We start from the raw sequence: 24,999 nt of genomic DNA, 5'->3' as shown, positions 1-24,999 counted from the left end.
CTTTTCAAATTATTTTTAATTCATTGTCTAATATTTTATTGGGAATTTTTCTGCCTAAGTTCCTGGAGAATATTTTTTTTTTATTTGTTTGTTTGTTTTGCTTTTTTGAGATGGGATCTTACTCTGTAACTTAGGCTGGCATTGAATCACTATGTAGCTCAGCCTGGCCTTGAACTCCTGGCAATCCTCCTGTCTCACCATCCCAAGTGCTGGGATCACAGGTGTGCCACCAGCGCAGCTGGCTAGGTCTTTGATTTTAGGTGGTCTAATTTATTGAGTTCATTATATATCCTACATATTAGTCCTTTTTCTGAGAAGTAGCTGGAAAAAAAATTTTCCCATTCTGTAGGTTGTCTCTTCACTCAATTAATTCTTTTACTGTACAGAAGCTTTTCAGTGTAATGTCCCATGTGTTAAGATCCTTGTGTGTCCTGGATATTAACCCTCTATTGGAAGACTGGCTGGCAAAGATTTCTCTCCCACGCAGTAGGCTGCCTCTTCTCTCTGTTGTTTCCTTTGCTGTGCAGAAGTGTTTAAAGTTGATGCTAACCCATTAACTGATTCTTGCCATTGTTTCAAGAAAGCAACGTGACATTGAATGTCATTGGTATTCTGATGGGGATTGAATTTGTAGATTGCTTTTGTTAATATGGCATTTTTAATAATATTGATTCTGCTAACCCATGAACATGGGATATCTTCCCATCTTCTACTGTGTTCTTCAATTTTTCTTCAATGCTCTCTAATTAATTTTCCTAGCAGAAATCACTCACTTCATTGGTTAGGCACATGCATAATTTTTCCTGCAAAGATATTGTGAATAGAATTGATTTCCTGATTTATCAAGTCCATTATCGGTATATAGAAAAGCTATTGATTTTCATGTGTTTATTTTGCATATTGCCACTTCACTGAATTATCAGATCTAAGATCTTTTGGTGGAAAAGCTCAACAAAATAGAATCTTTTAAGTACAGGATCACATCATCTGAAAATAATGATAATTTGCCTTTTTCCTTGCACTCTTGAAATCGATGGTATATGATTTGTTTGATGTGTGGTTAAATTTGGTTTGCAGGTATTTTATGAAAAATTTTTGCAGCTAGGCATGGTGGCTGTCACCTGTAATCCTCACACTCACGAGGCTAAAGCAGAATTAAAAAGTGGAGGCCAGCTTGGGCTACATTGTGAGTTCAAGCCCAGCCTGAACTACATAGTGAGACCCTGTCTCAAAAAATTATTTTTGTGTCTATGTCCATCAAGGATATTGGTGTAGTTTTATTATGTCCTTATCTAGTGTAGGTATAAGATGATATTGGTCATGTAGCATGAGATAGTATCTCTATCTTAGTTGGAAACATTCCTTCCCTATTTCGTGAAATAGTTTGAGGACCATTGGTGTTAGTTCTTTAAAGGTCTGGTAAAGTACAGCAGTGAATACCTCTGTTCCTGGACTTTTCTTTGTTGGGAGATGTTTTATTACTGCTTCAATCTCATTCTTGATATTGATTTATGTTTTTATATCTTCCTGGCTCATTTTTAAGATCATATGCATCTAGAATATTTCTATTTTTTTTCCTAAATTCTCCAATTTATTGAAATATAGGTTTTCAACAGAGTCCCCAGTGATCTTCTGGATTGCAGTGCCATCTGCAGTAACATCCCCCTTTTAACCTCTAATTTCATTGAGTTGGGACTTTGTTTTGGTTAGTTTAGCTACAAGTTTCACAGTCTTGTCATTTGGAAAAATAAAATGTTTTATTTACCTTTTATAGTCTTTCAGTCTCTATCTCATTAATTTCAACTGATTTTTATTATTTCTTTCCTTCTGTTGGGTTTGGTTTTGGTTTGTTCTTGTTTTCTAGAACCTTGAGATGTATCAGTAGGTATTAATTTGAGATCGCTCTGATTTTTTGATATAGGAACTCAGCACTGTAAACTTTCCTCTTGGAACTATCTTTGAAGCAAGATGTCAAGGACAATAGAAATTATCTCAGTCTGTTTTTTTATACTTTCACTTGAAATATACCCAAATAGTTGGAAAATAAACCAAGTTAACTCAGAAAACAATATCTAAGCTACTATGTACTTAAAGATGGTTTATTCCAGCATATATAAGATCTTATTTATAACTCTATTAGTATATATTTTGCTTAACCTTTGGGAGAAATAAATCACTGAGTTAATTATCATTAAGATAGACCTTATATTCCATTGTTTCAGTGCTCAGAGGGACAATGTGATCAGTTTTTTGGTCTCCCTAAGTCTAAACATTACTCTGAACTTGCACAGTTTCAAATTTATTAAATTTATTATTTTCATAGTTTGAAATTTATCATTTTGTGGGCTGTCAGAACACTATTAAAATATTAAATCCCATTTTAATGCTGAATAATGATATAAAGCTTTAGAATTCTTTTAACTATCAAGAGAGATCAATTTTAACTATATAGGAAGAAAATTCCAAAGTGTTCCAGAAGTGGATGATTAACTTGTGAAGCATATTGCACTACATGAAAAGTGTTGTCATAAAACATTTTCCAAACCATAAATTTTTTTCCACTTATATTCCTTTTAAATATAACAAATTAGATAATAATCCTTTCTGGGAAAAAGAAATTGTTTGTAAGGATAATAAAATTATAATAAGAAGAAAAATATTAGGTAGACAGAGTAAGAGATAATATTCTTATGATAAAATAATCTGATATTGTGATATCTTATTCCAAGGACAACTGGAATTTTCCTGGGAAGTGTGTCTGTTTATTTATTTTAATACTCTTGATTCATGGCTGAGGTCTATTTTCTCTTACATTTACATAAAATCCACAAGGTTGTATAAATGACATTTCATTTCCAGAGATAACCGACATATATATATTAGATGGATTCTTCATGCTTAAGGTTAAATTTCCTGAAAAGGAGCATAAGGGGGAAGTCTAAAACCCATATTTATTTTTAGGAGTATTTTAATGATTAATTAATTATTTAAGTTTCATGAATTTTATTATATTATACAATGCGTACTTAACAGGAAAATAAAATATCAATAAAATATTGAATTTTTAATATTTATTGAGTGTTTATAGAAAACTAACATTTTCAACAACTTTTTTTGTTTGAAAATTAAAAACACAAATTCCTAAATGAACTAGAATTTTAAAAAACTGTACAACAAAAATAATCTTTATTTCAATTCACCTATCTGTTCACCTGTCTGCTCCAAAATTCTTTCATGGAGTTCCTTGGGCAGATACATATTGTTCTTCCTCTGTTGTAGTTGATCTTTTATCAGTTCCAGTCCCAGTTCTCTTAAGAAACTCTCCATGGTATTTGTTACTCTCTTTGTAAACTATGATACTATTTATGCCTGACATGTTTAGAATGAGAAATGCACAACTATTGACCAGTGCTTTGTTTTGAAAGACATCATAGTTGCTACATAACTCATCCAGAACATCTACTCTCCTTTTGTTTTGTTGTAAAATGTGACCCTTTCTGGCTTCATTTGTGTTGAGGATTCGCTATCAATCTTATCATCATAGTGTAACACTGACAGTATCAATACTACTCTGTTTTTCTTCGCCATATATAAGGCCACTGTATGTCTTTCTGATATCCAAATATTGTACTATACATTTCTCTATTATAAACTTGCAAAAATTTTTCAGGAATCTCCACTTTGTTCTTGCAAATCATTTCTGTGCTGGTCATCTAGTGTTTTTTTAGAAAATGTAACATCAGTGGTTAACTAGCAAACCAACTGTCAAATAGGACATTTCAGTTACTTTTTGATAGGTTTAAGAAGTCTGTTCACATCATACAGTTTATTACTGCATGAATAAAGACCTGATGGCTGAGTACCAGGATAATTTCTAAATTTAAGGTGTAGAACATGTTTGCATCTACCAGAGCATATATTTTTATAACATATTTGGAAGGTTTATTTGGCATATATTCCTGAAAGCTACAATGGCCACAAAATGATGCACGTTGTTCATCACTTGTCATGTATTTGGATGGTGCATAAATTGCTTGACAATTCAAAATTTGAATTTTGACAATTCAAAAGTGAATGAGTGAATAGCAGCTAAACTGTCAGATTTTTTTTCTTTCTTGCAGGGTCTTTTGTTGTCAAATGTAGCAATTCTGAAGGAAACCTAATCTCTGGAGTGTGATTGTTGTTCTAAAAATCTCTATGCCCCATTGTTCGTTTCTCCATAAATCCTTTAGATTTTGATGATTAGAATGATAAAGTCCTGCTATGAAGGCTTTCATTTCAGAGTGAGGTATCATGATAGCTGTGTTTTTTAAGTGTGACTATTGACATGTTTCACTTGTATTTCATTATTAGTGTGTCTCACAGCGTCGTGTAGAACATCACTTATTATGAAGGATTCCAGCATGGAGTCGCAGCATTGGCAGTGGGTCCAGTAGGTTTCACCCTGGAAAAAAAAAAACTAGTAGCATTTTCTGGCCTTGTTCTAGGTTGGATTGTTCAGGTCTACCTGACCGTGTTGTAGCATTCTGACTGCGTAGTTAAATACTGATTTTCATGACTGTTCTCTTCCTCATCTGAGCCAGCCTTCACTCCCTACTTCCCTGTCAGTTCAGGCTCTTCTCCTAGTGCAGGCGCTCAGCTCAGGACCCAAGTCACCGCTGGGTGACTCACCCAGTGACTCACTCCCAACCTCCTCTCAGCGTTGTAAATGCAGATTTTCATGTGACAGTGCGCTGAGTCGGGCTAATTCTGCCCGACAAAAGAAACGTTTAATAAAAAATTATAAACGCATAACAAACGTAACACGGAGTGTAAGCTGGGTTAAAACTCACCTGTTGATACTTTGACACACGTGCGGACACCTTACTGTTTGTCTGCCAAATGGGCAAACACAAAGATCATTTCCTGTGTTTCCCCAGCCCAGCTACTGAGACACACAGTCGGCTACCAGTACGCTACAGTAAATATTTTCATTAGAAATCTGCAGTCTGGGTGTATTTCAGCCTTATTGTACAAGCCGTTTGCTGCTTTAAGCCACTTATTTATTTAGACTTTCTGATTTTTTTTTTTTTTGGTTCCAGGGATCGAGCCCAGCAGGGCAGGGCTATGGGCACACTAAACACTCCCAGCTACTACTGGAATAGTTTCAGGGAATTTGGGCATGGATGAGTCCCATAACAGACTCCTTATTAATTATACATTATTTTGCCTTGGAATCCTATTCTGGTGCCTGATTTGGACATAACTGTTCCAAAATATAACCAATTAACATATTATATATAATGTAAGGGAAGTTAGGAAAGGTCTTTTCTGATCAACTGTAAAATTTATCATGCATCATATACTATACATAACACATTAAATCCATGTTATTCTATATAAACATTTTAAAGGCTAGGTAGCTAAGAGGATGTATAAATTATTTTCCAGGTTACAGCAGGAGGCAGCTGGGCATGGTGGAGTGTGTGTCTGTGGCCCCATGCACTTGAAAGGCTTAGACAGGAGGACTGCTGGAGCCTAGGTGTCCACCTGAGAACTAGAAGCACCTCTCCACTTCTCCTACACTGGCCAGAGGGAAGACGTGGCTTGGCCAGCGTGTGTCAAGCCCCCTCCCTCTGCTTCCCTTTACTCCGCCTCACCTACACAGCGGACCAGGACAGCTTGCTTTTGTGTTCTCCGTGACTGTCAAGCTGTCAGAATTCACTAACACAGGGGTGCAGCAGGCTGTCCACGTAGTGCCCATGCCCCACCCCTGCCACTTCAGATGTGACTGTTGCCTTTTTGAAGAAGGGAAGAGGCACCCTGATGTGGCTAAGATAAGGGAGGGAAGGACCTAGGCCTCTTAATTAATTAATTAATTTTTAGGCCCCTTATTTAAATACCCAACCCTCGTAGCAAACTTTCCAGAAGATTCTCTGGTTTCAGCCCTCCCCCTGTAAAGGAAGGCCTAACTTCCCTTACCCCCGTTATATACAGTAGCAGCCACTTCCTGGGGTCAGTCCCTCGGGTATTGACTTTGGTGCTGAGCACTGGCCCTGCTAAAATGCTCACTTCTGTGCGCCTTTGAACTTGCTCATGGTTTATTTCTTGGGTGTATGGGCTTCAAAAGTCCTGTGAACCTACTTGGGACTTTTACCCTGGGTAGTGTAGACAGAGTGGTCAATTGAAATGAGACATCAGTAAACACTAAGAGCTGCTAGCACCGAAGAACTCCAGAGAACAGCAGCAAACAGAGGCCAGCGCCTGGTAAAGTTGACCTACAGTGACTGGTGGCGGCTGGCTGTGTCAACTGCTGGAACCCAGCATTACCTGTGTCATAAGGACTGCTAGCAGAGCTGTGCTTTGCTGATTCAAGATTTCCAACTGAACTGAGCAAAACATCCCCAGGCTGACTGGCAACACAGCTAGCCTTATCACTTAAAACACAACACAACAAAACAAAACAAAAACCACTATAACACCCTGGGTATGTTGGGGCATACCTGTAACCCCAGCATTTGGGAGGCTGAGGCAGGAGAAACACTAATTGGAATCCAGCCCAAGCAATTTAGTACCTCAGTGAGACCTGTCTGAGAAAATAAAAAAGGCTCAGGGATGGGACTGTGAAGGCCCTGGGTTTAAGCCTCATTACTGAAAAAAATATGAACTGTGCTGGGTGTAGTGTCACACGCCTGTAATCCCAGCACTTGAAAGGCTGAGGCAGGAGGATCACTGCAAGTTCAAAGCCAGCCTGGGCTACAAAGTGAGTTAAAGGCTAATCTTTACTACCCTGTCCCCAAAACACAAAAAACCAAAATCTAAAAAACAAACAAACAAAAACAAACCACGAACTGTATGACATGAGTAACACAATATACTTTTGTTTTTGTGATTATCATTAAGGGATGATAAAATGGTGTGGATGCATGTGGTGTGTGTGTGTGTGTGCGTGCGCGTGTGTGTGTTGTTGGGGATTGAACTCAGGACCATGACCATGCTAGGCAAATCCTCTACCACTGAGTTAGTTACATTCCCAGGCCTTTTAAAAATTTTGAGACAAGGTTTTTGCTAAATATCTCAGGATGGCCTCAAACTTATCATCCTTTTCTCTCAGCCTCAAGTTGTTGGGATTGTAGGCATGCACTACCGCACCTTTCTAAATGACAGATTTTAAATCTCAAAATCTACTCTTTCCAAATCAATCAGGAAGCCTTTCCAAATAATTCATCTTCTCAGTGGGAAAAATGAAGTCAGCTACCTTTAGTGTGTTTCACCAGACTGGGTTATACCTTGCACACACGTGCAAACTTTCGGGCTGTTTATTTTGAAACTAAACATAACTTACAGAGAAGACATTTATGGGAAAGAGCAATTTTGCACGTTGATGAAGGTAACCAGGGGAAAAGGGTACTCGGAATTTCCTTTTTTTTTTTCCCTAAAGAAGAAAACAAACAAACAAGATATCACGATCACGTCTTATTACTTACAAGTATCTTACCTTTTGCCACTTTTTCATAAATGATATTACTGGCATAATTATACTACATTCCATATTTCTGATTATGATTTTAAAACATTCTTTAGCATGTATGTTTCTTTCTAGTTTTGGTATTTGGTGCACAAAAATTATAGATGATAGTTCTGCTGAGCAGCAGACTAAAAACACCACGGAAAGTACTGTGTCCATATGAACTCTTAGAGGACCTATCTTGCTGTGCCGGTTTTGAAGTTTATTACTCCATCCACTGCCACCGATAGGCTCCTTTCTGAATCCTCAGTTTGTGCACCGAGGAGAGGATTGGGTGCCCTGTGCACACTGCTGGTGTTTCTGCTCTTGGTGGGCAGCACGGCTGCTGTGGGGAGAGGCTGGAGTCTGTCCGCCTCGGACTGCAGTTTTTCTCACAGTCCACTGTGCGGCTGCTCAGGTATCATCCCTAAATGCCTCAGCAAGTCGTTGGTTAACATTGGCCCATGAGCTGTCTAACCTTTTAGGTGAACCTTTCTAAAGTGTTGGATTTAATATGGAGTTAGTCAGTCCTCCATTTCTTATTCCAATATTAAATGAATACAATGTTTAAATGCAGTGATATTGTGGGATACTGTGAATTCTCAACATTTCTATAGAATGAAACCAATACAGCCATTCTTCAAATATATGATGAGCTTTGTAGCTTGCAAACAAACTTCCTAAAGGTTTGGCTGCATGTTCAGGTTGATTTTGCTGCGAATCACATGAATCTGCTTCACTAAAATTTTGTTTTAGGAGTTGGTACAATGAAGACAAAAAAGAAATCCACCTACTTTGTAGGCACTGAGCTAATGAGATATTTGATATATGAGAGTTTTGTATTTTATTTGGTTGATGTTCAATTTTGAATTGCACTTTACTCCATACCCCATACAGAACGTAATACTTTGAACTTCTCATGATTAATTTAACATTAATTAAAAAACAAATTATTTTGATGCTATTTACTTGCTTGGGCTACAGTTGATTTATCTGAGTTGTTACACTAATTCTTTTTAAATGGAATTATCATGTGTATGACTGATTAAATAGAAGGAAAAATATAACTTTTGTATTTCTACATATTCATTATTGCTACCTCATAAAATATAATTTTTTAAAATAAGTGTTGGAAGCAAAATTAATACCAATGGAAACAAATTCAATTTAAACATTTGTTTATTAAAAGTTAACTGAATTTATTAGATGCAGTTTTATAGTGGTTTCAGTCAAAACCTCAAAAGCACATTTCTCTGGGGGGTGGGTTATGGCCCATGTGGCATACCCCTCCCTGCATAACCCCAGTAATGGTTACTTGGTGCTAATCATCCTCTGTGGCAATAAGGGGAAAGGGCAAAGCCACATATAGCCAGTGCAAAAGCTGGAAAACAATACAGGTTCTAGAGCAACTTTAACCAACTACCTGATACAACAAAATGCATGTTGTAACAGTGACAGACATTTATTTTGTAGAGGTGAGGATCAAACCTTCATGCATCAAAACCTCACCCTTCCCAGTGCACAGACTCCTGCTGGGCAGAGCTAAGCTTTGCAGAAGTAACGCATGTGCACTGAAGAAAATGAGCAAACAGCTTAAATGGATAACTGGAATCAACATCCAGCATCCTTCCCACTTCCACGTGCATGGCAGATAGGTTCTCCGGCACCAAGTCTTTTGTTTGGGAATATGGCAGAACACCTGACATCCAGCACTTCCAACATATCCTTTTGCTTCAGAAATGCATGCGCATATGAAGAGAGAGGTAAAAAACAATTCAGGTGTAATTAGGTGGTCAGTATAAAACTGAGGTACATATGGATTGCTGGAAGTATGGACCTATTTTTGACTCTAAGAATTTTTTTCAAAGTGAAGAGGCAGAATAGGTGATAGAATCTATTTTTGAAAAAGACACATATACCACACCCTGTGCCCTAAACCAGATGGTAAGTAACACAGCACAAGGAAGATTTCTTTTACTGAGGGATCAGTAACTTATTTCAGGAGCATTCTAGAGTAGCAATTTCTCTTGCCATTTGGGCTTTCTACTTCTTATTTTTCACTTTATGGTTCACTAACATTTGCTTTTGTCATTTACACTGATCATATGAAATCCTAATAAATCCCCCCTCCCGCGCCTGCCTTTTGGCTGTCTGAGGCAGAGTCTCACTATGCAGTTCATGCATTTTGTAGCCCAGGCTAGCCTCGAGCTTGCAGCAATCCTCCTGCCTCAGCCTCCCAAGTGCTGGGATTACAGACGTGCACCATCCCGCCTGGGAACCCTAATAAATCTTAAACCTGTGTGGTCAATAATATGTTTTTGCTTAGTCTTTTCCACTATCGTTATAATAGAATCAATTTGCCCTGAGAACACAAAGCCAGCCTCTGCTTGTTTCGCTGTGAAACTCGGGACCATGCACAGGGATGTGGCCGGCTATCAGAGTCATTGCTGGCTGGGATATTGAAGCCAGAGCTCAAGGCTGCGCAAAACGGGAATGCCTTTTCAATAAATAGTGTAAGTGTGCATGTCCATTTTCTAATAAAACAGTGAGAAGAATAATTCTCAAAAGGCTCTTATTTTCTTTCCCTGAGAGGGAGGTCCAATACGGATTAACCACTGTCAATCCCAGTCTTTTAAGATACCTAGACGTTTTGAAGTAACTTTGGCCACCTTAGTAAAAGCTACTGGCTGCAAATTCAAAATGCATAGTAGTAAATGTCCATGTTATTTTTTAATCAAAACAACTTATATAATTTTATTTTTCTGCAATAATATTTTCTATTAAACTTAAATTTCCACTATAATTTGTAATGCACGTTAATATATTAATCATATATTGCTTTCATTTCATAATGTTTTTATTTTTGTAGGCTATTCAAAGGACTCCTTATTATCAAATACTTGTCAAAAAGCCTGACAGAAATGGGATACTCCTGAGGATATAACAATAATTATTGAGTATGAGATATAGCATCTTGAGTTACAAATTAACTTTTTCAGGTCTTATTTACATTGAACTCATACACTCAAATAAGAATACTGATAAAGGTAAGATAATTGCTACCTCAAAAAGAGTAATTTTTAGTTGGAACTGAATGGAATCCTAAATTTTATTAGTAACACTGAAAATCTTATTTTAATAGCATGTCCTTTTAAAAGAGCTTAGAATATAGGGGGTCTGTTTCAAATACCCTAATTAGGAAACCATGTCAGAAAATAGCAATTATAATTTTTGGAAATTATAATCCCAAATTTTTTGGAAATTTTTTTTTTTTTTTTAAAGGGGGCTCATGATAAAGAAATCCTGTCAGGTTAAGTTCTGAAAAGGTTTATTGTAGCAGACTCCCTAGGAAGGCCTCCGGAATAACTGAGAGACTCCAGTGCATGCTATGTGTCAGAAATTAAACTGCTTTCAACTGACAATGAAATTTGACACCTTTGATCTTAGAGATACAGGATACCATAGATAAGCCTGCCTGACCTCTGGAGGGTTTCTTCCCTTAGTCTACATGCAGGCTGTACATGTTTTAGGACTTCTTATAGAGAGGAACATCTTTAAAAATTCTCATAAATTTTAAAAAGTGCTTCCTAACTTGAAAAATTTTTGTCATTAGGTATTTCATACTAGGCTGAAAGCCTTGTCAAATATGATGGAACCAAATACATTATGAAGCTATGGCTAAGAACAACTTACCCATGATTAAATTTCTGTGGAAGGTGAACACCTGGTGTCAGCCCTGACGCAGGGGAGAGGCGCAGGGTCTCTCAAGGAGCTGCCATGTAGGGTTGGGAGTTGAAAACGGTGATGCTAGAATCAAACTTTCCTTCTGAGCTTCCACACTTCCTCCCCCAAAGTCACTCGGAGAGAGGGGAAGAAAATAAGTTTCTGGGTTAAATAGCTGACAGGAATGAAAATTACACGCTGGAAAGAAGGGGTAGAATGACTATGAAGGTTGACCAAGGAAAAAGCTGTCATGCATGTATGAAGAACGCAAAGATAGCAGACTCAGCGTATACTCACTTGTGCGTAAGACATAACAGCAACGACACATGCTTGTTAAATTTCAAACATTCTTAAGGATCACTATCTCAGTGTGTGACCGTGCACTGAGCGAACAGGTAGCCACTCACTGCTCTCAAGAATGTGACACCCAGCAGTGTGTACTGTATTATCAGTGAGAAACTATCTTAAGTTTAATTTAAAAATTGATACTTCATACATTTGCTGGGTCTTCGGAGCATGCTTGGAACAATTTGGGTGTGTGAATTTGTTTTTTCAACTATACCCTTTAGGGATTTAAGTACAGTGGTTTGCAAACAGAATTGTGGGAAGAATTAAATTTGTGACTGAGGTATCACTTACTGATCAAGTCTGTGATAAAAATTTAAAATGTGGGTGGAGATGCCCTGTAATGTAAAATACGAATTGGGTTTTAAAAGACTAAACATAAACAAAAAAAATCTCATTAATGATTTTAAAATATTCTAGCTGGAATTATATACCTAGTTAAATGGAATGTTGTAAAAATTAGTTTCAACTGTTCATTTTAACTTTTCCAAATGTACTAGGAAATTTCACATTATGTATGTGGCTTGCATTGTATTTGTATCGCACAGTGCTTGTACAATTGAAAAAGTCCTGTAGAGTCCCTATATTACATTTTTATTTTTGGCATCAAAATATTTTCCTAGTATACCTCACTGCCCTTTTATTCACAGCTATGCATCGTTGTCTCATTCTTTTTATGTCGTGAAGCTGTTAACAGCTGGAGTTGTTGGTCTGCATCTTGAAGAAAATGATTCCAGAAACTTGTGGAACTGCGGTTCACCTTGAACACTTCTGGCTAGGTGTGGCAATATGCAAAAGCGACTGCCTGACCTCTGGAGGGTTTTTTCCCTTAGTCTACATGCGGGCTGTACATGTTTTAGGACTTCTTATAGAGAAGAACATCTTTAAAAATTCTCATAAATTTTAAAAAGTGCTTGCTAACTTGAAAAATTTTTGTCATTAGGTATTTCATACTAGGCTGAAAGCCTTGTCAAATATGATGGAACCAAATACATTATGAAGCTATGGCTAAGAACAACCTACCCATGATTAAATTTCTGTGGAAGGTGAACACCTGGTGTCAGCCCTGACGCAGGGGAGAGGCGCAGGGACTCTCAAGGAGCTTCCATGTAGGGTTGGGAGAAACTATCAAACTATAGTTGAAAAAACAAATTCACACACCGAAATTGTTCCAAGCATGCTCAGAAGACCCAGCAAATGTATGAAGTATCAATTTTTAAATTAAACTTAAGATAGTTTCTCACTGATAGTTTCTTTAATTTCGAAGGACTGTTTGCAGCGAACGTCTTTGAGGGATGACGCAGTACTCTTTCAGGACAAAGAGGTTTAATTTTGTCTTGGTTATTTTTCTCTCCTTTCTGAGACAAAATACCTAACACCCAAAATTAGAGAGGAAAAGCTTTATTTAGCTCAGTTTGTAGACGTTTCAGTCCATAATCAGCTGGCTCCAAGGCAGGGTGGCATGGCCGAGGGGCAACAGTTTACGGTGGCAGAAGACAGCAAAAGCAACAAGGTAAAGAAAGCGGCTTTCCGTCCCTTAGTGTGTCCAGTCTACCCGGATTACGGTGCTGACAATCCAATCAGTGGACTGATCCAGCTGTCACCTGCCCTTAACCCCAGCACCTTTAATTCCAGCACTGGACTACGAATCAATCACACACTTCTAGATCCAGTGACCTCTGAAAAGCATGCCCCCACAAGTGCAGGAGGCTCTAGGGGGGACATCTAGACACAAACCATAACAGCTTCTATGACAAAAAGCAATGATTCTCACTTTGAGAGGCTGAGGCAAGAGGATCAAAGTTTAAGCCCAGCCTGATAACTTAGGGATTTAGTCTCAAAAAATAAAAGGGCTGCGGATGTGGCTTAGTACAAAAGCCCTAGGTTCAAGCCTCAGTACTGGAAAAAAGAAAAACACAGTGAATGTTTCTGGCTCAGTAGGCACTAGTTACAAAGGGAACTCTCCATCTGTGTGGCCACGTTGTGTGTGGCCCCGCGGAACCTGGGGCGAGAGGAAGCAAAGACAGTATGCCGATACTCAGACTCTTCGTTGTGCTGTGCATAACTGTGCTTTGTGTCTGTCCCAGAATTTTGGAGTCTTCTGCTAGCATTTGTGAAAGATTAACCTACTAGACTGTAAGTAGGGCAAAATAAAATCTGAGACCTGACAGGATATACTTAAAGTCATGTATTTATACTGAGTTACAGGAATTTACTAGGTTTGATGGAACATAAAAATTCTTTTTATTAGTACAAAATAACCAGTTGATATTTCTTCCTATAGGAAAATATTACACATACACTGTATGAAATGCTAGTATACAAAAGTGTATACATAATACATTTATTTCCCAAGACTATTTCTAAGAGTAAGATTTGGAAAATAGAAACAAAATGAACATAAGAATTCTGTGGGACTAAATTTCAGAGCCAACAGATTTTGCAGGGACAGTTTATCTACTATAATATATGTATCTTCAGGACAGAAGGAAACATTACGTAGAGTATAAATGTACGTAAAAAGGCACAAACACAACATATTTTGGTTGGAATTTCAGAGATACTTTTTTCTTTTTTCTTTCCCCTTTACCTCAAATGTTACAAATACTCTTGAAGTGGCGTGTATTGTTGTCTTTTTGATTTTTTCTTGCATAGTCAGTGAATCTGAGGGTCTCGATGCCTGGTGATCATCTGTTTGGCCTTCCCAGTCTTTTGTTTCTTCTTCTCTGATTAGTAAAGGTTTTCCTAGGGTTTGGCCAACAAGGTTACAGACTTCTTGAGCTTTGCGCCATGCATTCTCAACAGCCACAAGACAGGCCTGCCGTCTTAGGAATTAAACGCAGAGAGCATTAATATGCCATCCAGTGGACAGTAGCACTGAGTAATTTTGTTTAAGAAATTAATAATTTAAAGACGTGTTTAACTCACCGAAGGTTTTCAGTGGAACCTGGAGTATGATAGAACTGGGGTGGAGTGATGACAACAGAGCTATCTAGTTTTTCAACAAGAAAGTTGCAAATATTTTGCATTTTTCCAAATTCAGTAAATGTAATGCAGACCTGTAAACAAAATGACACTCACTATTATTTTCATGTCTGATATACTGTTTCAAAGTTTTCTGTAAATATGAGTAAAAAAGTAAATCTAGGCTACAAGGTTTTTTTGTAAGTAACAGATAAGAAAAGCTTATTTGATACTTTTTTCTTTTTTGATACTTGTAATTAAATTACTTTGGTATTGAAGTTAGAGTTTGCTTATAAATTCTGAAATTTAGAGAGTACTGACTTGAGTATTTAAAAAATTTTAAATCACCTTAAAAATTACTCATTTTTAATTTTCATGAAATTTGCAGAGTTCCTCTTCAGCTTTATTGTTGGACTAGATTCTAAAATAACTTTTCCCTAATCTTTGCCATCAGATTCCTGATTAGCAATGATGATGTCATACCTATCTGCTATCGCTGAGCTGTATTTCTTCCAATAGTTATTCGAGACCTATATGCAGAAGTTTGTCTATTTTACTACGTTCTCCGACTTTAAATATGTGAGACTAATACTTTAATAGTGTAGTTTTTTAAACTTTTTAATGGAAGATGTCCAAACCTTTTCTTCTAAAGAGTGCTTACACGAGCTCAATAATGGAAAATAAAAAAGTACAGGCCTTAGAGTAGCAGTAAGGACGTGAGATGACTTCATCTTACACACTGGAAACCAGTGACTTTAATTGTGAATGTCATCCACTAAAGACTCATCCTCCCTTGGTTTCAAAATTCAGTACTGCTCATAGCAACAGGAACGGGAAACAGATTCCGTTCAATTTAAACTGCAAAAGATACAAACACTCCAAAACATGCAGCATTCTCTTTCCTTGAACTCGTCTCTACTTTATTTATCTATGAGTCCTCCAATGACTGGTTTCTTGGTGAGCAGCCCATTCTGTCTCCACTCATTACCATCGTTTCTCTTGTAATCTCTCACCTGTTTTCATATTTGTTATTCCAAGAACCTTTACGAAGTGACCTATGATCCCTTATCCCTTTCTCACTGCTGGCGCTTCACTCCTACCTGTCTCCTAGCGCTCAGATTCCTGGCTCCTTAGCCTCCAAGACTGTTTTCAGGGTGTTCTTTGACCAGGCTTCTCTTGATTTTCTGTTTCCACTTCATCCACCTGTCCCTTACTGTTGAGCAGGCAGTACTTGGATTTCTATGAATCATGTGGACATTGTCCACTCTAAGTTTACTTTCTACCTTTTAAAACTTAGAATGGAAAATTTCAAACATATACAAAATACAGTCAATAGTATAAAGAGCCCTCAGGCATCTACCATCTGGCTTCAGAAATGATCACCTCATGACACTTTTGACCAATTTTTCACTTGGTAACTGTGTAACCCTTATTTTACTTAATAATGGCCTCAAAGGGAAAAAGCAGTGATGCAAAGAGGACACACGGCATAAACAATGGGAGGACTGATTGATTCTGGTATTATTTAGCAACACTGCTGAGCCTGTGGGAAAACAGTGCAGACAGGGTTAGGTATGGTGTGCAGTGTTAGGCATGAGACTGTATCCTCCGCAGACCAGGCGAGGCTGGGACTGGGGCCGGGGCAGCCATCTATTCCACATCGTGATGTCAATTCTTTCGGATATGTACCCTGAGGTGGACCATGTGGCTCATACGGTAGTAATCCACTTATTCTATTAAGGAAACTCTGGACTGTTTTCTGCAGTAGTTATGTGTCATTTTACATTCCCACCAATACTGTACAGGGTGCAAAGTTCTCCATATCCTCACCACCATCCCTGCTTTTTCAGTAACACCACTCTAACAGGTATGAGGTCACAGTTCATTGTGGTTTTATATTTCGCTGACAATTAGTGATGTTGAGCTCCTTTTCATATACTTGTTGGTCATCTGTCTTGTATGTCTCTTTTTGATAAATGTTTATCCAAGCCTTTGGTTTTTTTTTTTTTTTGAATCTAAGGTCTTTTCCCTGAGCTACATCTCCAGTCCTTTTCAAAATTTTATTTTGAGACATTGTCTCAGAAGTTGCTAAGTTGCCCAGCGTGGGCTGGAATTAGTGAGCTCCCTGCCTCCACCTCTCAGAGTGCTGGGATGATAGGTATGTACCACTATGGCCCATTTTAGAATTAAGGTTTTTGCTAGTTAATTATAGAAATCTACCTACGATCTACTCTTACTGCATATATTTAACAGTCCATGAGACTAGTAGTATATGCTACATATTAGGGTTTAGTGTGTGCTACATCCATAGCATAAAGCTACACATTGCTCTTTATGCACAGACTGGCTCATTTTGTAACCTGTGATTCCATTAGCCGGTCTCCACTGATCTAAAACTAATCATGTATGTAATGTGAGTTCTCACTGGAAGAGAGCCCTATACAAAAATATAATCAGATTTTCTCAAGAAATTTTTTTTTTTTAAAGGCAAGCACAATAGGAAGAGGAGGAGAGTTTCATGACATTCTCAATCATGTCTTAGAACAAACAACTCTAGTGGGTGTGGGGATGCATGCCGGTAATCTCAGCACTCAGGAAGCTGAGGCAGGAGGATTGCTGCAGTCCAAAGGCAGCCTGGACTACACAGTAAGTTCAAGGCAAACCTGGACTACAGTGAGACCTTGTCTCAAAAAACAAAAACAAAAAAAACCCCAAACCAAGCAACTCTAAAACACTCTCTGTACTTGCAAGTTCAGTCTCCTATTTAAGTGGTCTGAACGTTCTGGCTTTGCATGAAGTCTGGCTGAATAATTCTGGGACTATTTCTTTTCCCTCCTTAGTCCCAGGTGTATCTTCACAACACATCTCATTTCTTATCTATGCTCATCATGATCTGAAGTCTAACAGCTAAGAACTACTAGGGAGGTGCTGCAGCATGCTCCCAACTTTCTACAATCTGGACTCTTATCATCGTTCTTCATCTGACTGAAAGGTACTTTTCAGTCCCCACTAGTACAAAGTAACTTCTGCCACATAGATTTCCAAAATCATAATGAGAAATTTTATATTTCCTTGAGATAGTTAAATTTTAAAGGAGAAATCACAAAATGGTTGAAGTAAGCATTAGGGCAACAGACAGACTATTGTTGAAATTACAAGAGAGAAGATGCCTGGGTATTAACCTTCATTCTAATTCTAGGTCTAAGTGATCTGAAACTCATACTAAAATTAGGAAACATAACATATTATCCATCTGAATATAGGACCAGGCAATTTCTTGAGGCATTTTTCTACCCCTAGAGACAAAGACTCCATCACTAGACAAATAGAATTCCACTCTTTTCCCAGTCTTTGTTTCTTAAGACAAGGAGGCAGCATAACCACATACCCTAAAGTGTTTGGACTTAGAAATAGCAATGTCCTAACTAAATTAGAACTACAGCATACTCTGATTTCATAGAATCCTGATCACGAAATCCTTAAAGGTAGGTAAAAATACAGGCAGATGTAGAATCTAAAAGTTATAATTGAGAATACCTAGAACAGATCTTTCTTTTTATTTGTATAAAGGTTAAAGATTTTTATTTTTAAATAATACTTATCACAACACAGTGAAAATGCACTATGGAACAAAAAATGTTACAAAGTGTTTCAATCCTTTATGCTCTGACTTTATTTATTTACTTTTTTTTTTTTGGTACCAGGAATTGAACTCAGAACCTTGCACTTGCCAGGCAGGCGCTGTGCTGCTGAGTTATATTCCTGGGAAGTATTCATTTACTTTTACTTTTTTTTTTTTTTTTTTTTGGTTTTTCTCTGGTACCGGGAACCGAACTCACGACCTTGCACTTGCCAGGCAGGCGCTTTGCCGCTGAGCTAAATCCCCAGCCCCTTCATTTACTTTTTACCTAAGAGAAATCGGTCCTATAGTATTTCCTGCTTAGTAGGCAATATTATTATTAAAAATTTATTCAGGTGGTAATTAGATGCTATTTCACCACTGTTATTTTTAATTCATTTTAAACAATTCCTCTTAAATAAATCTCACTAAAATTATTTTAAAAGATCATCAGAAATATAACATCAAAATGATTTTAAAATAATCTTTTATCATTACTATGAGAACTTCTCTAATGTGTTACAGTTCAAGAATAAAACTGAATGACAAGTTGTACCTACAAAGCTACACCGTCAACAATTATTTGATTAGTACGTACCTCTGCTTCCATGTGATAAGCATTTTCCACTCTTCTAAAATCCTTCGTTACAATTATATTTTCTGCCTGAGACAGAACAAGACTGTGATTACTAAGTGTTTGGCTACTAGATGCAGTCACTCCTAGGCATGGCACGGATGAAGAACTGTTCATACATAATGCATATTTAATGTCAGAGGAGTGTTAACTTAAACAATTTCTAATTTCTAAATAGTTTGGGGCAAGTACTCAACTTTTTTGAGTTATAAAATCAGGTTGCTACATTGTATACTATTATGAAATTGTTAAGGATTTAGTGAGAAGCTATATTTAAAGTACTTGACACAGAGAAGGTACTAGTGAGTAGATGCTACACTATTACAAGATAAATGTTTCTGAAACACTGCATTTTGATCAGTTTGTCTCTACAGAAGTAGTAGTAATGTTTTTTGACTCTCTGGGTAATAAAGGGCACATAATTCTGATTAAAAGTTAAATTTCTTATTTACTTTTTAAAACGCTTTTAAATTGAGTGAAATGAACTCTAGCTACTTTCATCCTTGGGGATGCTCAAAACATTTATATATTTTTGTATCTTTCAAAATAAATGCTAAGTAACAACAATGATTACCATACCAATTACTAATTTAGTAAGCTATTTTGTAAGGAAAAGGCTGCACCTAAGGTTTAAGGTAAAAATTTATTACATGCATTTTGTGTTATCCAAAAAAATCCTAAAATGTTTTGAGTATGTCAACTCATGTCCCAATTACAGCTCTGTTACCTGTCACTTGTATGAAAATTGAACTGCAATTTTTCTTGCTATAAAGGTAATACCTGTTCACTGTAGAAAACTTAATAGTACAGTATAAAGCTCATAGGGCCAGGGATATAGCTCAGTGGTACAAATGCCTGCCTGCCAAGCGCAAGGTCCCAAGTTTGATTCCCCCACCAAAAAAACAAAAAACAAAACAAAACAAAAAAAACAGTATAAAGCTCATAACCAGCTTTTTTCACTTAACATGTAACTTTTCTGTTATTTAATATTTTTTGATGACATGTAAATATATCTTTGTTTCAGTTTTGGACATCTTTTTTCTATTCTTCATTTAAAACAGAGTTCTGACTGAAAATTATTATAGAAATAATTGTAGGAAAGACAACTGGAAGGAAAAGAATCCTTTATTTGCTTTTAGGTGTTACTTTAAAATATATAAACAATACATACTAAAGAAAGTCTAATACTATAGAAAAGAACAAAAAGTAGTAACTTTCTCAAACTTTATTATTGCTGATATTTTAGAAAGCATCTTTCTAGACCACTGCATTTCAATTTGTTTCTACAAAAGTAATATTAATGCTACTACCTTATTCTTTTAGAAAGCATTCTTCTAAAATATCAATGCACATAAACATATGTAGACAAATGCATAGACTTTTCCATAGATTATATCCCACATACAGTTCTGAACTTCTTAAATATGAATTTTTATTTTGCAATAACATTGAATTTATAGAAAAGTTGGATGCTCAGACTGCTCACTGCTCCTTGACTGCCATTCTTTCTAGGCCCTCTCAGTGGAACAGCTCGACCATCCACACAGATCGATGATTACTTCTGTGTCTTTCCACCTGTATGTGGCATGGCAAACTTGAGTTCCCACTGATCCCAGAGTGCAGTTCCATTTCCCTTCTTGTCTGGAACTTCCTACTCCAACAGGAGGAAACCTGGCTCCTACTACCCATCCACCATCCACTCACTCATTTGTTCACCACCAGTACACTGTATGGATAAAGCAGTTTGAGAACTGTTAACTAGTACCCCCTTGGAAATAAATCTACTAACTAGATAATACAGTCTATGTACACTTCCTCTTTGTCCTTACAGCGTCCACTGAAAACGCCACTTGAAATCCCTCAGCACACTCCTTCTTCCCCCACCATCTTCCTGCAGTTCTGTCATTCGTTTGTAGTAGTTGGGCTCCTCAGTCAGTCTGAAGCCTACCATGGGATGGATCCTCTGGCCTATTTGATGCCCTTTTTTTTCAGCTTGCATTTGTTAATGACTCTTTGTTAGTTACAACTCTATGGGTTTTGACAAATGCATGGAGTTATGCATTTATCATGCCAGTACCATAAGGAACAGTTCTTTGGCCTTAAAGCGTCTGTGCATTCCCTTTACACTCAGCTGCTCACCCCTCTCACAAGCCCTGCCAACCACTGATCCGATTTCTGTCTCTATGGTTTTGCCTTTTCCAGAATGTCACAGGAAGAGAATATAAGCCTTTTTGGTCTGGGTTTTTTTTTTTTTTTTTTAAATTTAGCAAGGTGCATCTAAGACTCACTTGTCTTTTTCTGTGAATGGATTTTTGTACCTTTAATGATAAATAATATTTTCTCCATGCATGTACCAGTCTGTTTATTCATTTTCCTGCTGAGACACATGTTAGTTGGTTCCAATTTTAGCAATTATGAATAAAGCTGCTATAAATAGCCTGTGGTCAGATTTTATCTGAATGTACTTTTTAATTCACTGGGGTAAATCACCCAGGAATTCTGGGTTTCTATGATAAGTTAACATTTAACTTTTTAAGAAATTATAAGACTGTATTCCAAACTAGATATGTCATTTTGAAATTTCACCAGCCACGACTGAGTTACTGTTGTTCTGCATCCTGGCCAAAGTTTGGTATCATCAGTGCTACTAGATTTTATTCATTCTAATAGGTAATAGTAATATCTCATTATGGTTTTAATTTCCAGTTTCTTGATGACAAATTATATAAACATCTCTTCACGTATTTATTTGCCATCTGTACATACTATCTGATGAAGTGTTTGTACAGACCTTTTGTGTAATTTTTATTGTTGAAAATTTTCCATTTATTGATACAAATCCCTTATCAGATAGATAATTTACAAATATTTTCTCCCAGTCTATGGATTGTCTTCTCATTTTCTTAATGTTATATCACAAAGCAATTTTTAAAAATTTGATAAAGTATAATTTATTTTTCTAGTTGGCTCACAGCATGTGCTTTGAGTCTAAAAACTCATGTTCAAATCCAAGGACACATAGATTTTCTCATTTACTTTCGTCTAGAAGTTTTAGGTTTCACTGTCAGGAAATCAACACCTATTCACAGGCCCTGGCCCTAGAACGTTGCCTTAACAAGACAGAAAATGTCCTCACAGCTTGTACTGGCTGTGCTGCCCTGCATGCGGTTATCGTTACCTATCCACCTCAGACACACTGTGTACTCCTTTGTTCTGCTTCAGGTGTGTATCACACGCCACCTGGCCAGTCCCCACTGCTAGAGCTGTTCCTGTGGGGAAGGGATAGGGTCCTTTTGAAACAGCACAAGAGATACACGGAAGGCCAATTGCCCCCCATCAGCTGCCAAGAAGTCAGGTGATGGTGGTGGATTAACACCTACTTCTGCGCGTGACTTTGCTGTCTCTTCTCTGTGTTCCTAATGGGTTGTGCCCTCCAGGTCTTACTGAGTTGTGTTTTCCTGAGACACATATACCACGATGCAGTGGGTAATGTGGTGAGTCTCTTATTCTTTTTTTTGTTTGTTTGTTTTCGGGTACTAGGAATCGAACTCACAACCTCACACTTGCCAGGCAGGTGCTGTGCTGCTGAGCTAAATCCCCAGCCCCTGAGTCTTTTATTCTGACAGTAAGTAACAGGTGCCCTTTGCTCAACATTTATGTTTAGATCTATTATCCATTTTGAACAAATTTTTGTCTAAGGCACCTGTCATTCATTTTTTGCATATAAATATTAGACTTATACAAAAAAGACTGCTGAGATAAAATATTTTTCCAGTAAAACAATACTAAAAATGAGGGTTACATCTTCACACAAACGCATACATCTATGACCTAAAATACCCCTAAACTACAGCTTATTTTGTTCTTTTTTATTAGAAACATTTTGGGGGTATAAGTTATGTGATGAGTATGGACATAGCCCTTGAATTCACAAAAAGACAAACGCCCTCTGCTCTGGCGAGGTTTAGAATACGGAGCAGAAACTAGTAAATCAGGAATTACAACCCGAGGTGAGAAGTTTCACTACAAGGGAGGAGTGGAGAGGTGTATGCAGAGATTAGTGCTAGGTTAGGAGGGAACGCCAAGGAAGTGAGCTTGGCCTGGTGCCTAACGTGAGACTCATAGGAGGAACAGGAAGTTTAGCTTACAAGGAGCTCTTTTAAACTGGGAATGACGTTTACAAACATAAACTTCATTCTGAAGTTTAAAACGAATAGGAACTTTGTGCAGACCCATAATTCATCCTGAAAAATAATGTACATGAATTTATAACATCAACTGAACAAATTACCTACATGACTGCTTTGTTCCATTAACTGGAAGATTACGATTCTTCCTTTTGTCTTAAACACATCTTTAATATAATTACTATAAAATGGAAATAATTTATTTTGTTTTACATAGAGGTTAGAGCTACACGAGCTCAGTTTACATTTATGTAAGTGACTTAAGAACTAGTTTAGATTTTTCAGGTAGGACTGCAGTAGTAGCAGAAAGATTTTTACTAAGTATTTTTCTACAGATTAAACCCATTCTATTCATATTATTTACAACTAGCATTTGAATCCTTCTAAAATGTAAACTCGGGGAAATTTTTCCAAGTGACTTTAATAACTTTATGTTTGTAAATGCAATACATATTTTCTTGTTAAGATAAAGACTTACTTCAGGGGTTTTGGCATCTCTAAGAATAGACTGGAAGCAAAAATTCTGCACCATTTCAAATTAGTGTTTCCCTGGCTAAACGGTAACTCTGGTTTTTAGGATTATTCCTAATTACCTAGAGCCTAGCATAGGTTCTGGATATAGGAAACATATGAGTTCAAATACTGCCCTCCTATAAGTTTAAAGCATTACTTAACTTCCTTCAGTGTGGAAAATGGGTATATTAAAATACGTCTACCTGGCTTGCTGTGTGGGTGAAGTATGGATGGTTCTTTTCTCCTTTTCTTAGAAGTGAGATTATTTAGGGATCTGTCTCATAACTGGAGATTTTTCATATATTTGCCAGCTACAATATACTTTTTCAAAAAAGCTTGAACAGGTTTAAGATTTTGGGGGGAAATATTTTTAACCTGAAAATGGATCCTACCTCTCCCCCTCCAATCACTCCACGCAGAGCTTGACTTGGCCGGGGAGGAGGCGGGTCCCGGTTTTCACTGGACAATTTCACTATTAAAAACAAAACCGCAGCCAGTGAAAAACCCCTGCGACGCACATTCTTAAGACCCTGACCTACGGCCAACCAAGGCCCTCGTCGAGAGGCAGCAGGACCCCTGGGCGCCCCGCTGCCCGCCCCCGCGCCCACCTGCACGCCCTGCTGCCGCAGGCTCTGCGCGACGTAGTCCAGGCGGCGGCTCACGCTCCGCTTGGCCTCGGCCGCCGCCTCCTTCGTGCTGCCCACGCGCACTACCACTTGCGCCCGGTCGGGGCGCGCCGACACCGCCGCGGTGCCGCTGACGTGCACCTCGCGGGGCGCAGTTTGGGCCGGTGCGGAGGAGAGGGCCCGGCAGGTGGCCGGCAGAGTCTCTCCGCTGGAGACCAGGTCCTTCTCCCGGCCGCGGTCAGCCCAGGGAACCAGTTCCACGAATACCCGCGATGGAGCGGCCTGCGGCAGCGACATCTGCGCGGAAGCTGGGTTTCCATAGTAACTCGGGCTACGGCGGCCGGAGGGTACCGCGGACGCCCCGACTTCCGGTGCGAGGCTCGAGGCGCGGAGGATGCTGGGATGGGGCGGGGGGCCGGGAAGGAGTTAAGGCGGCGTGCGAGGCTTGTAGAGCTTCGTGTCTCGGCCTTAGGGGGCTCCGGCCGCGTGTGCTGGTATGCTTTTCAACACCTTTACTTACGGCCTTCGCAGGCCTCTTTGGCCTCGGTGTCGTTCCGCACCGTCCTTGCGCACGCGTCCTGGGCCGGCGCCCCTCGCCTGCGGGAGAGGCTGAGGCGAGGCTCGAGATGCGAGGTGTCCGCGTCCGCCTCTGGCCGCTCGCAGCCTTGCCCTCCTCAGCTCAGCCCGGGTCCCTGCGACCCTAGAGTTTAGTTCAGCGACTTTTTTATTTTTAAATTCACAAGAAGTTTGTGTGGAGATGAGCTACAGTTTGCTGATGTGATCATGGGAAGTTTGTGATCCCCCAAATCTCAGTTTGTGCAAAGCAGTGTTGCTGTTAGTTTTAACATTTGCCCCGGGGCCATGAGGTGCCCGTTGCATGAAGAATGTTTGGCATACGGGAG

The 24,999-nt window shown here is 38.4% G+C and overlaps 1 protein-coding gene and 1 long non-coding RNA gene across 2 annotated transcripts; both read right to left on the bottom strand.

Moving 5' to 3' along the window:
- Positions 1-3,178: 3,178 nt before the first annotated feature.
- LOC106146903 lies at positions 3,179-12,947 on the bottom strand. Its single transcript, XR_001231530.1, has 3 exons — positions 11,180-12,947; positions 7,325-7,414; positions 3,179-4,444 (listed from the first exon to the last, which is right to left on the bottom strand). It is a non-coding gene; the product is annotated as an uncharacterized LOC106146903 (long non-coding RNA).
- An 827-nt stretch (positions 12,948-13,774) lies between these two features.
- On the bottom strand, positions 13,775-24,457 carry Irak1bp1 (interleukin-1 receptor-associated kinase 1 binding protein 1). Its single transcript, XM_005406903.1, has 4 exons — positions 24,080-24,457; positions 18,736-18,801; positions 14,483-14,613; positions 13,775-14,379 (listed from the first exon to the last, which is right to left on the bottom strand). The coding sequence occupies exons 1-4, from the start codon at positions 24,392-24,394 to the stop codon at positions 14,109-14,111; spliced, it is 783 nt and encodes a 260-aa protein (XP_005406960.1). The 5' UTR covers positions 24,395-24,457; the 3' UTR covers positions 13,775-14,108.
- Between the last annotated feature and the right edge of the window lie 542 nt (positions 24,458-24,999).

Source organism: Chinchilla lanigera, unplaced genomic scaffold, assembly GCF_000276665.1.
Source record: "Chinchilla lanigera isolate Chin_1 unplaced genomic scaffold, ChiLan1.0 scaffold00101, whole genome shotgun sequence".
Classification (NCBI taxonomy): Eukaryota; Metazoa; Chordata; class Mammalia; order Rodentia; family Chinchillidae; genus Chinchilla; species Chinchilla lanigera.
This window is presented reverse-complemented; position numbering and strand designations above follow the sequence as displayed.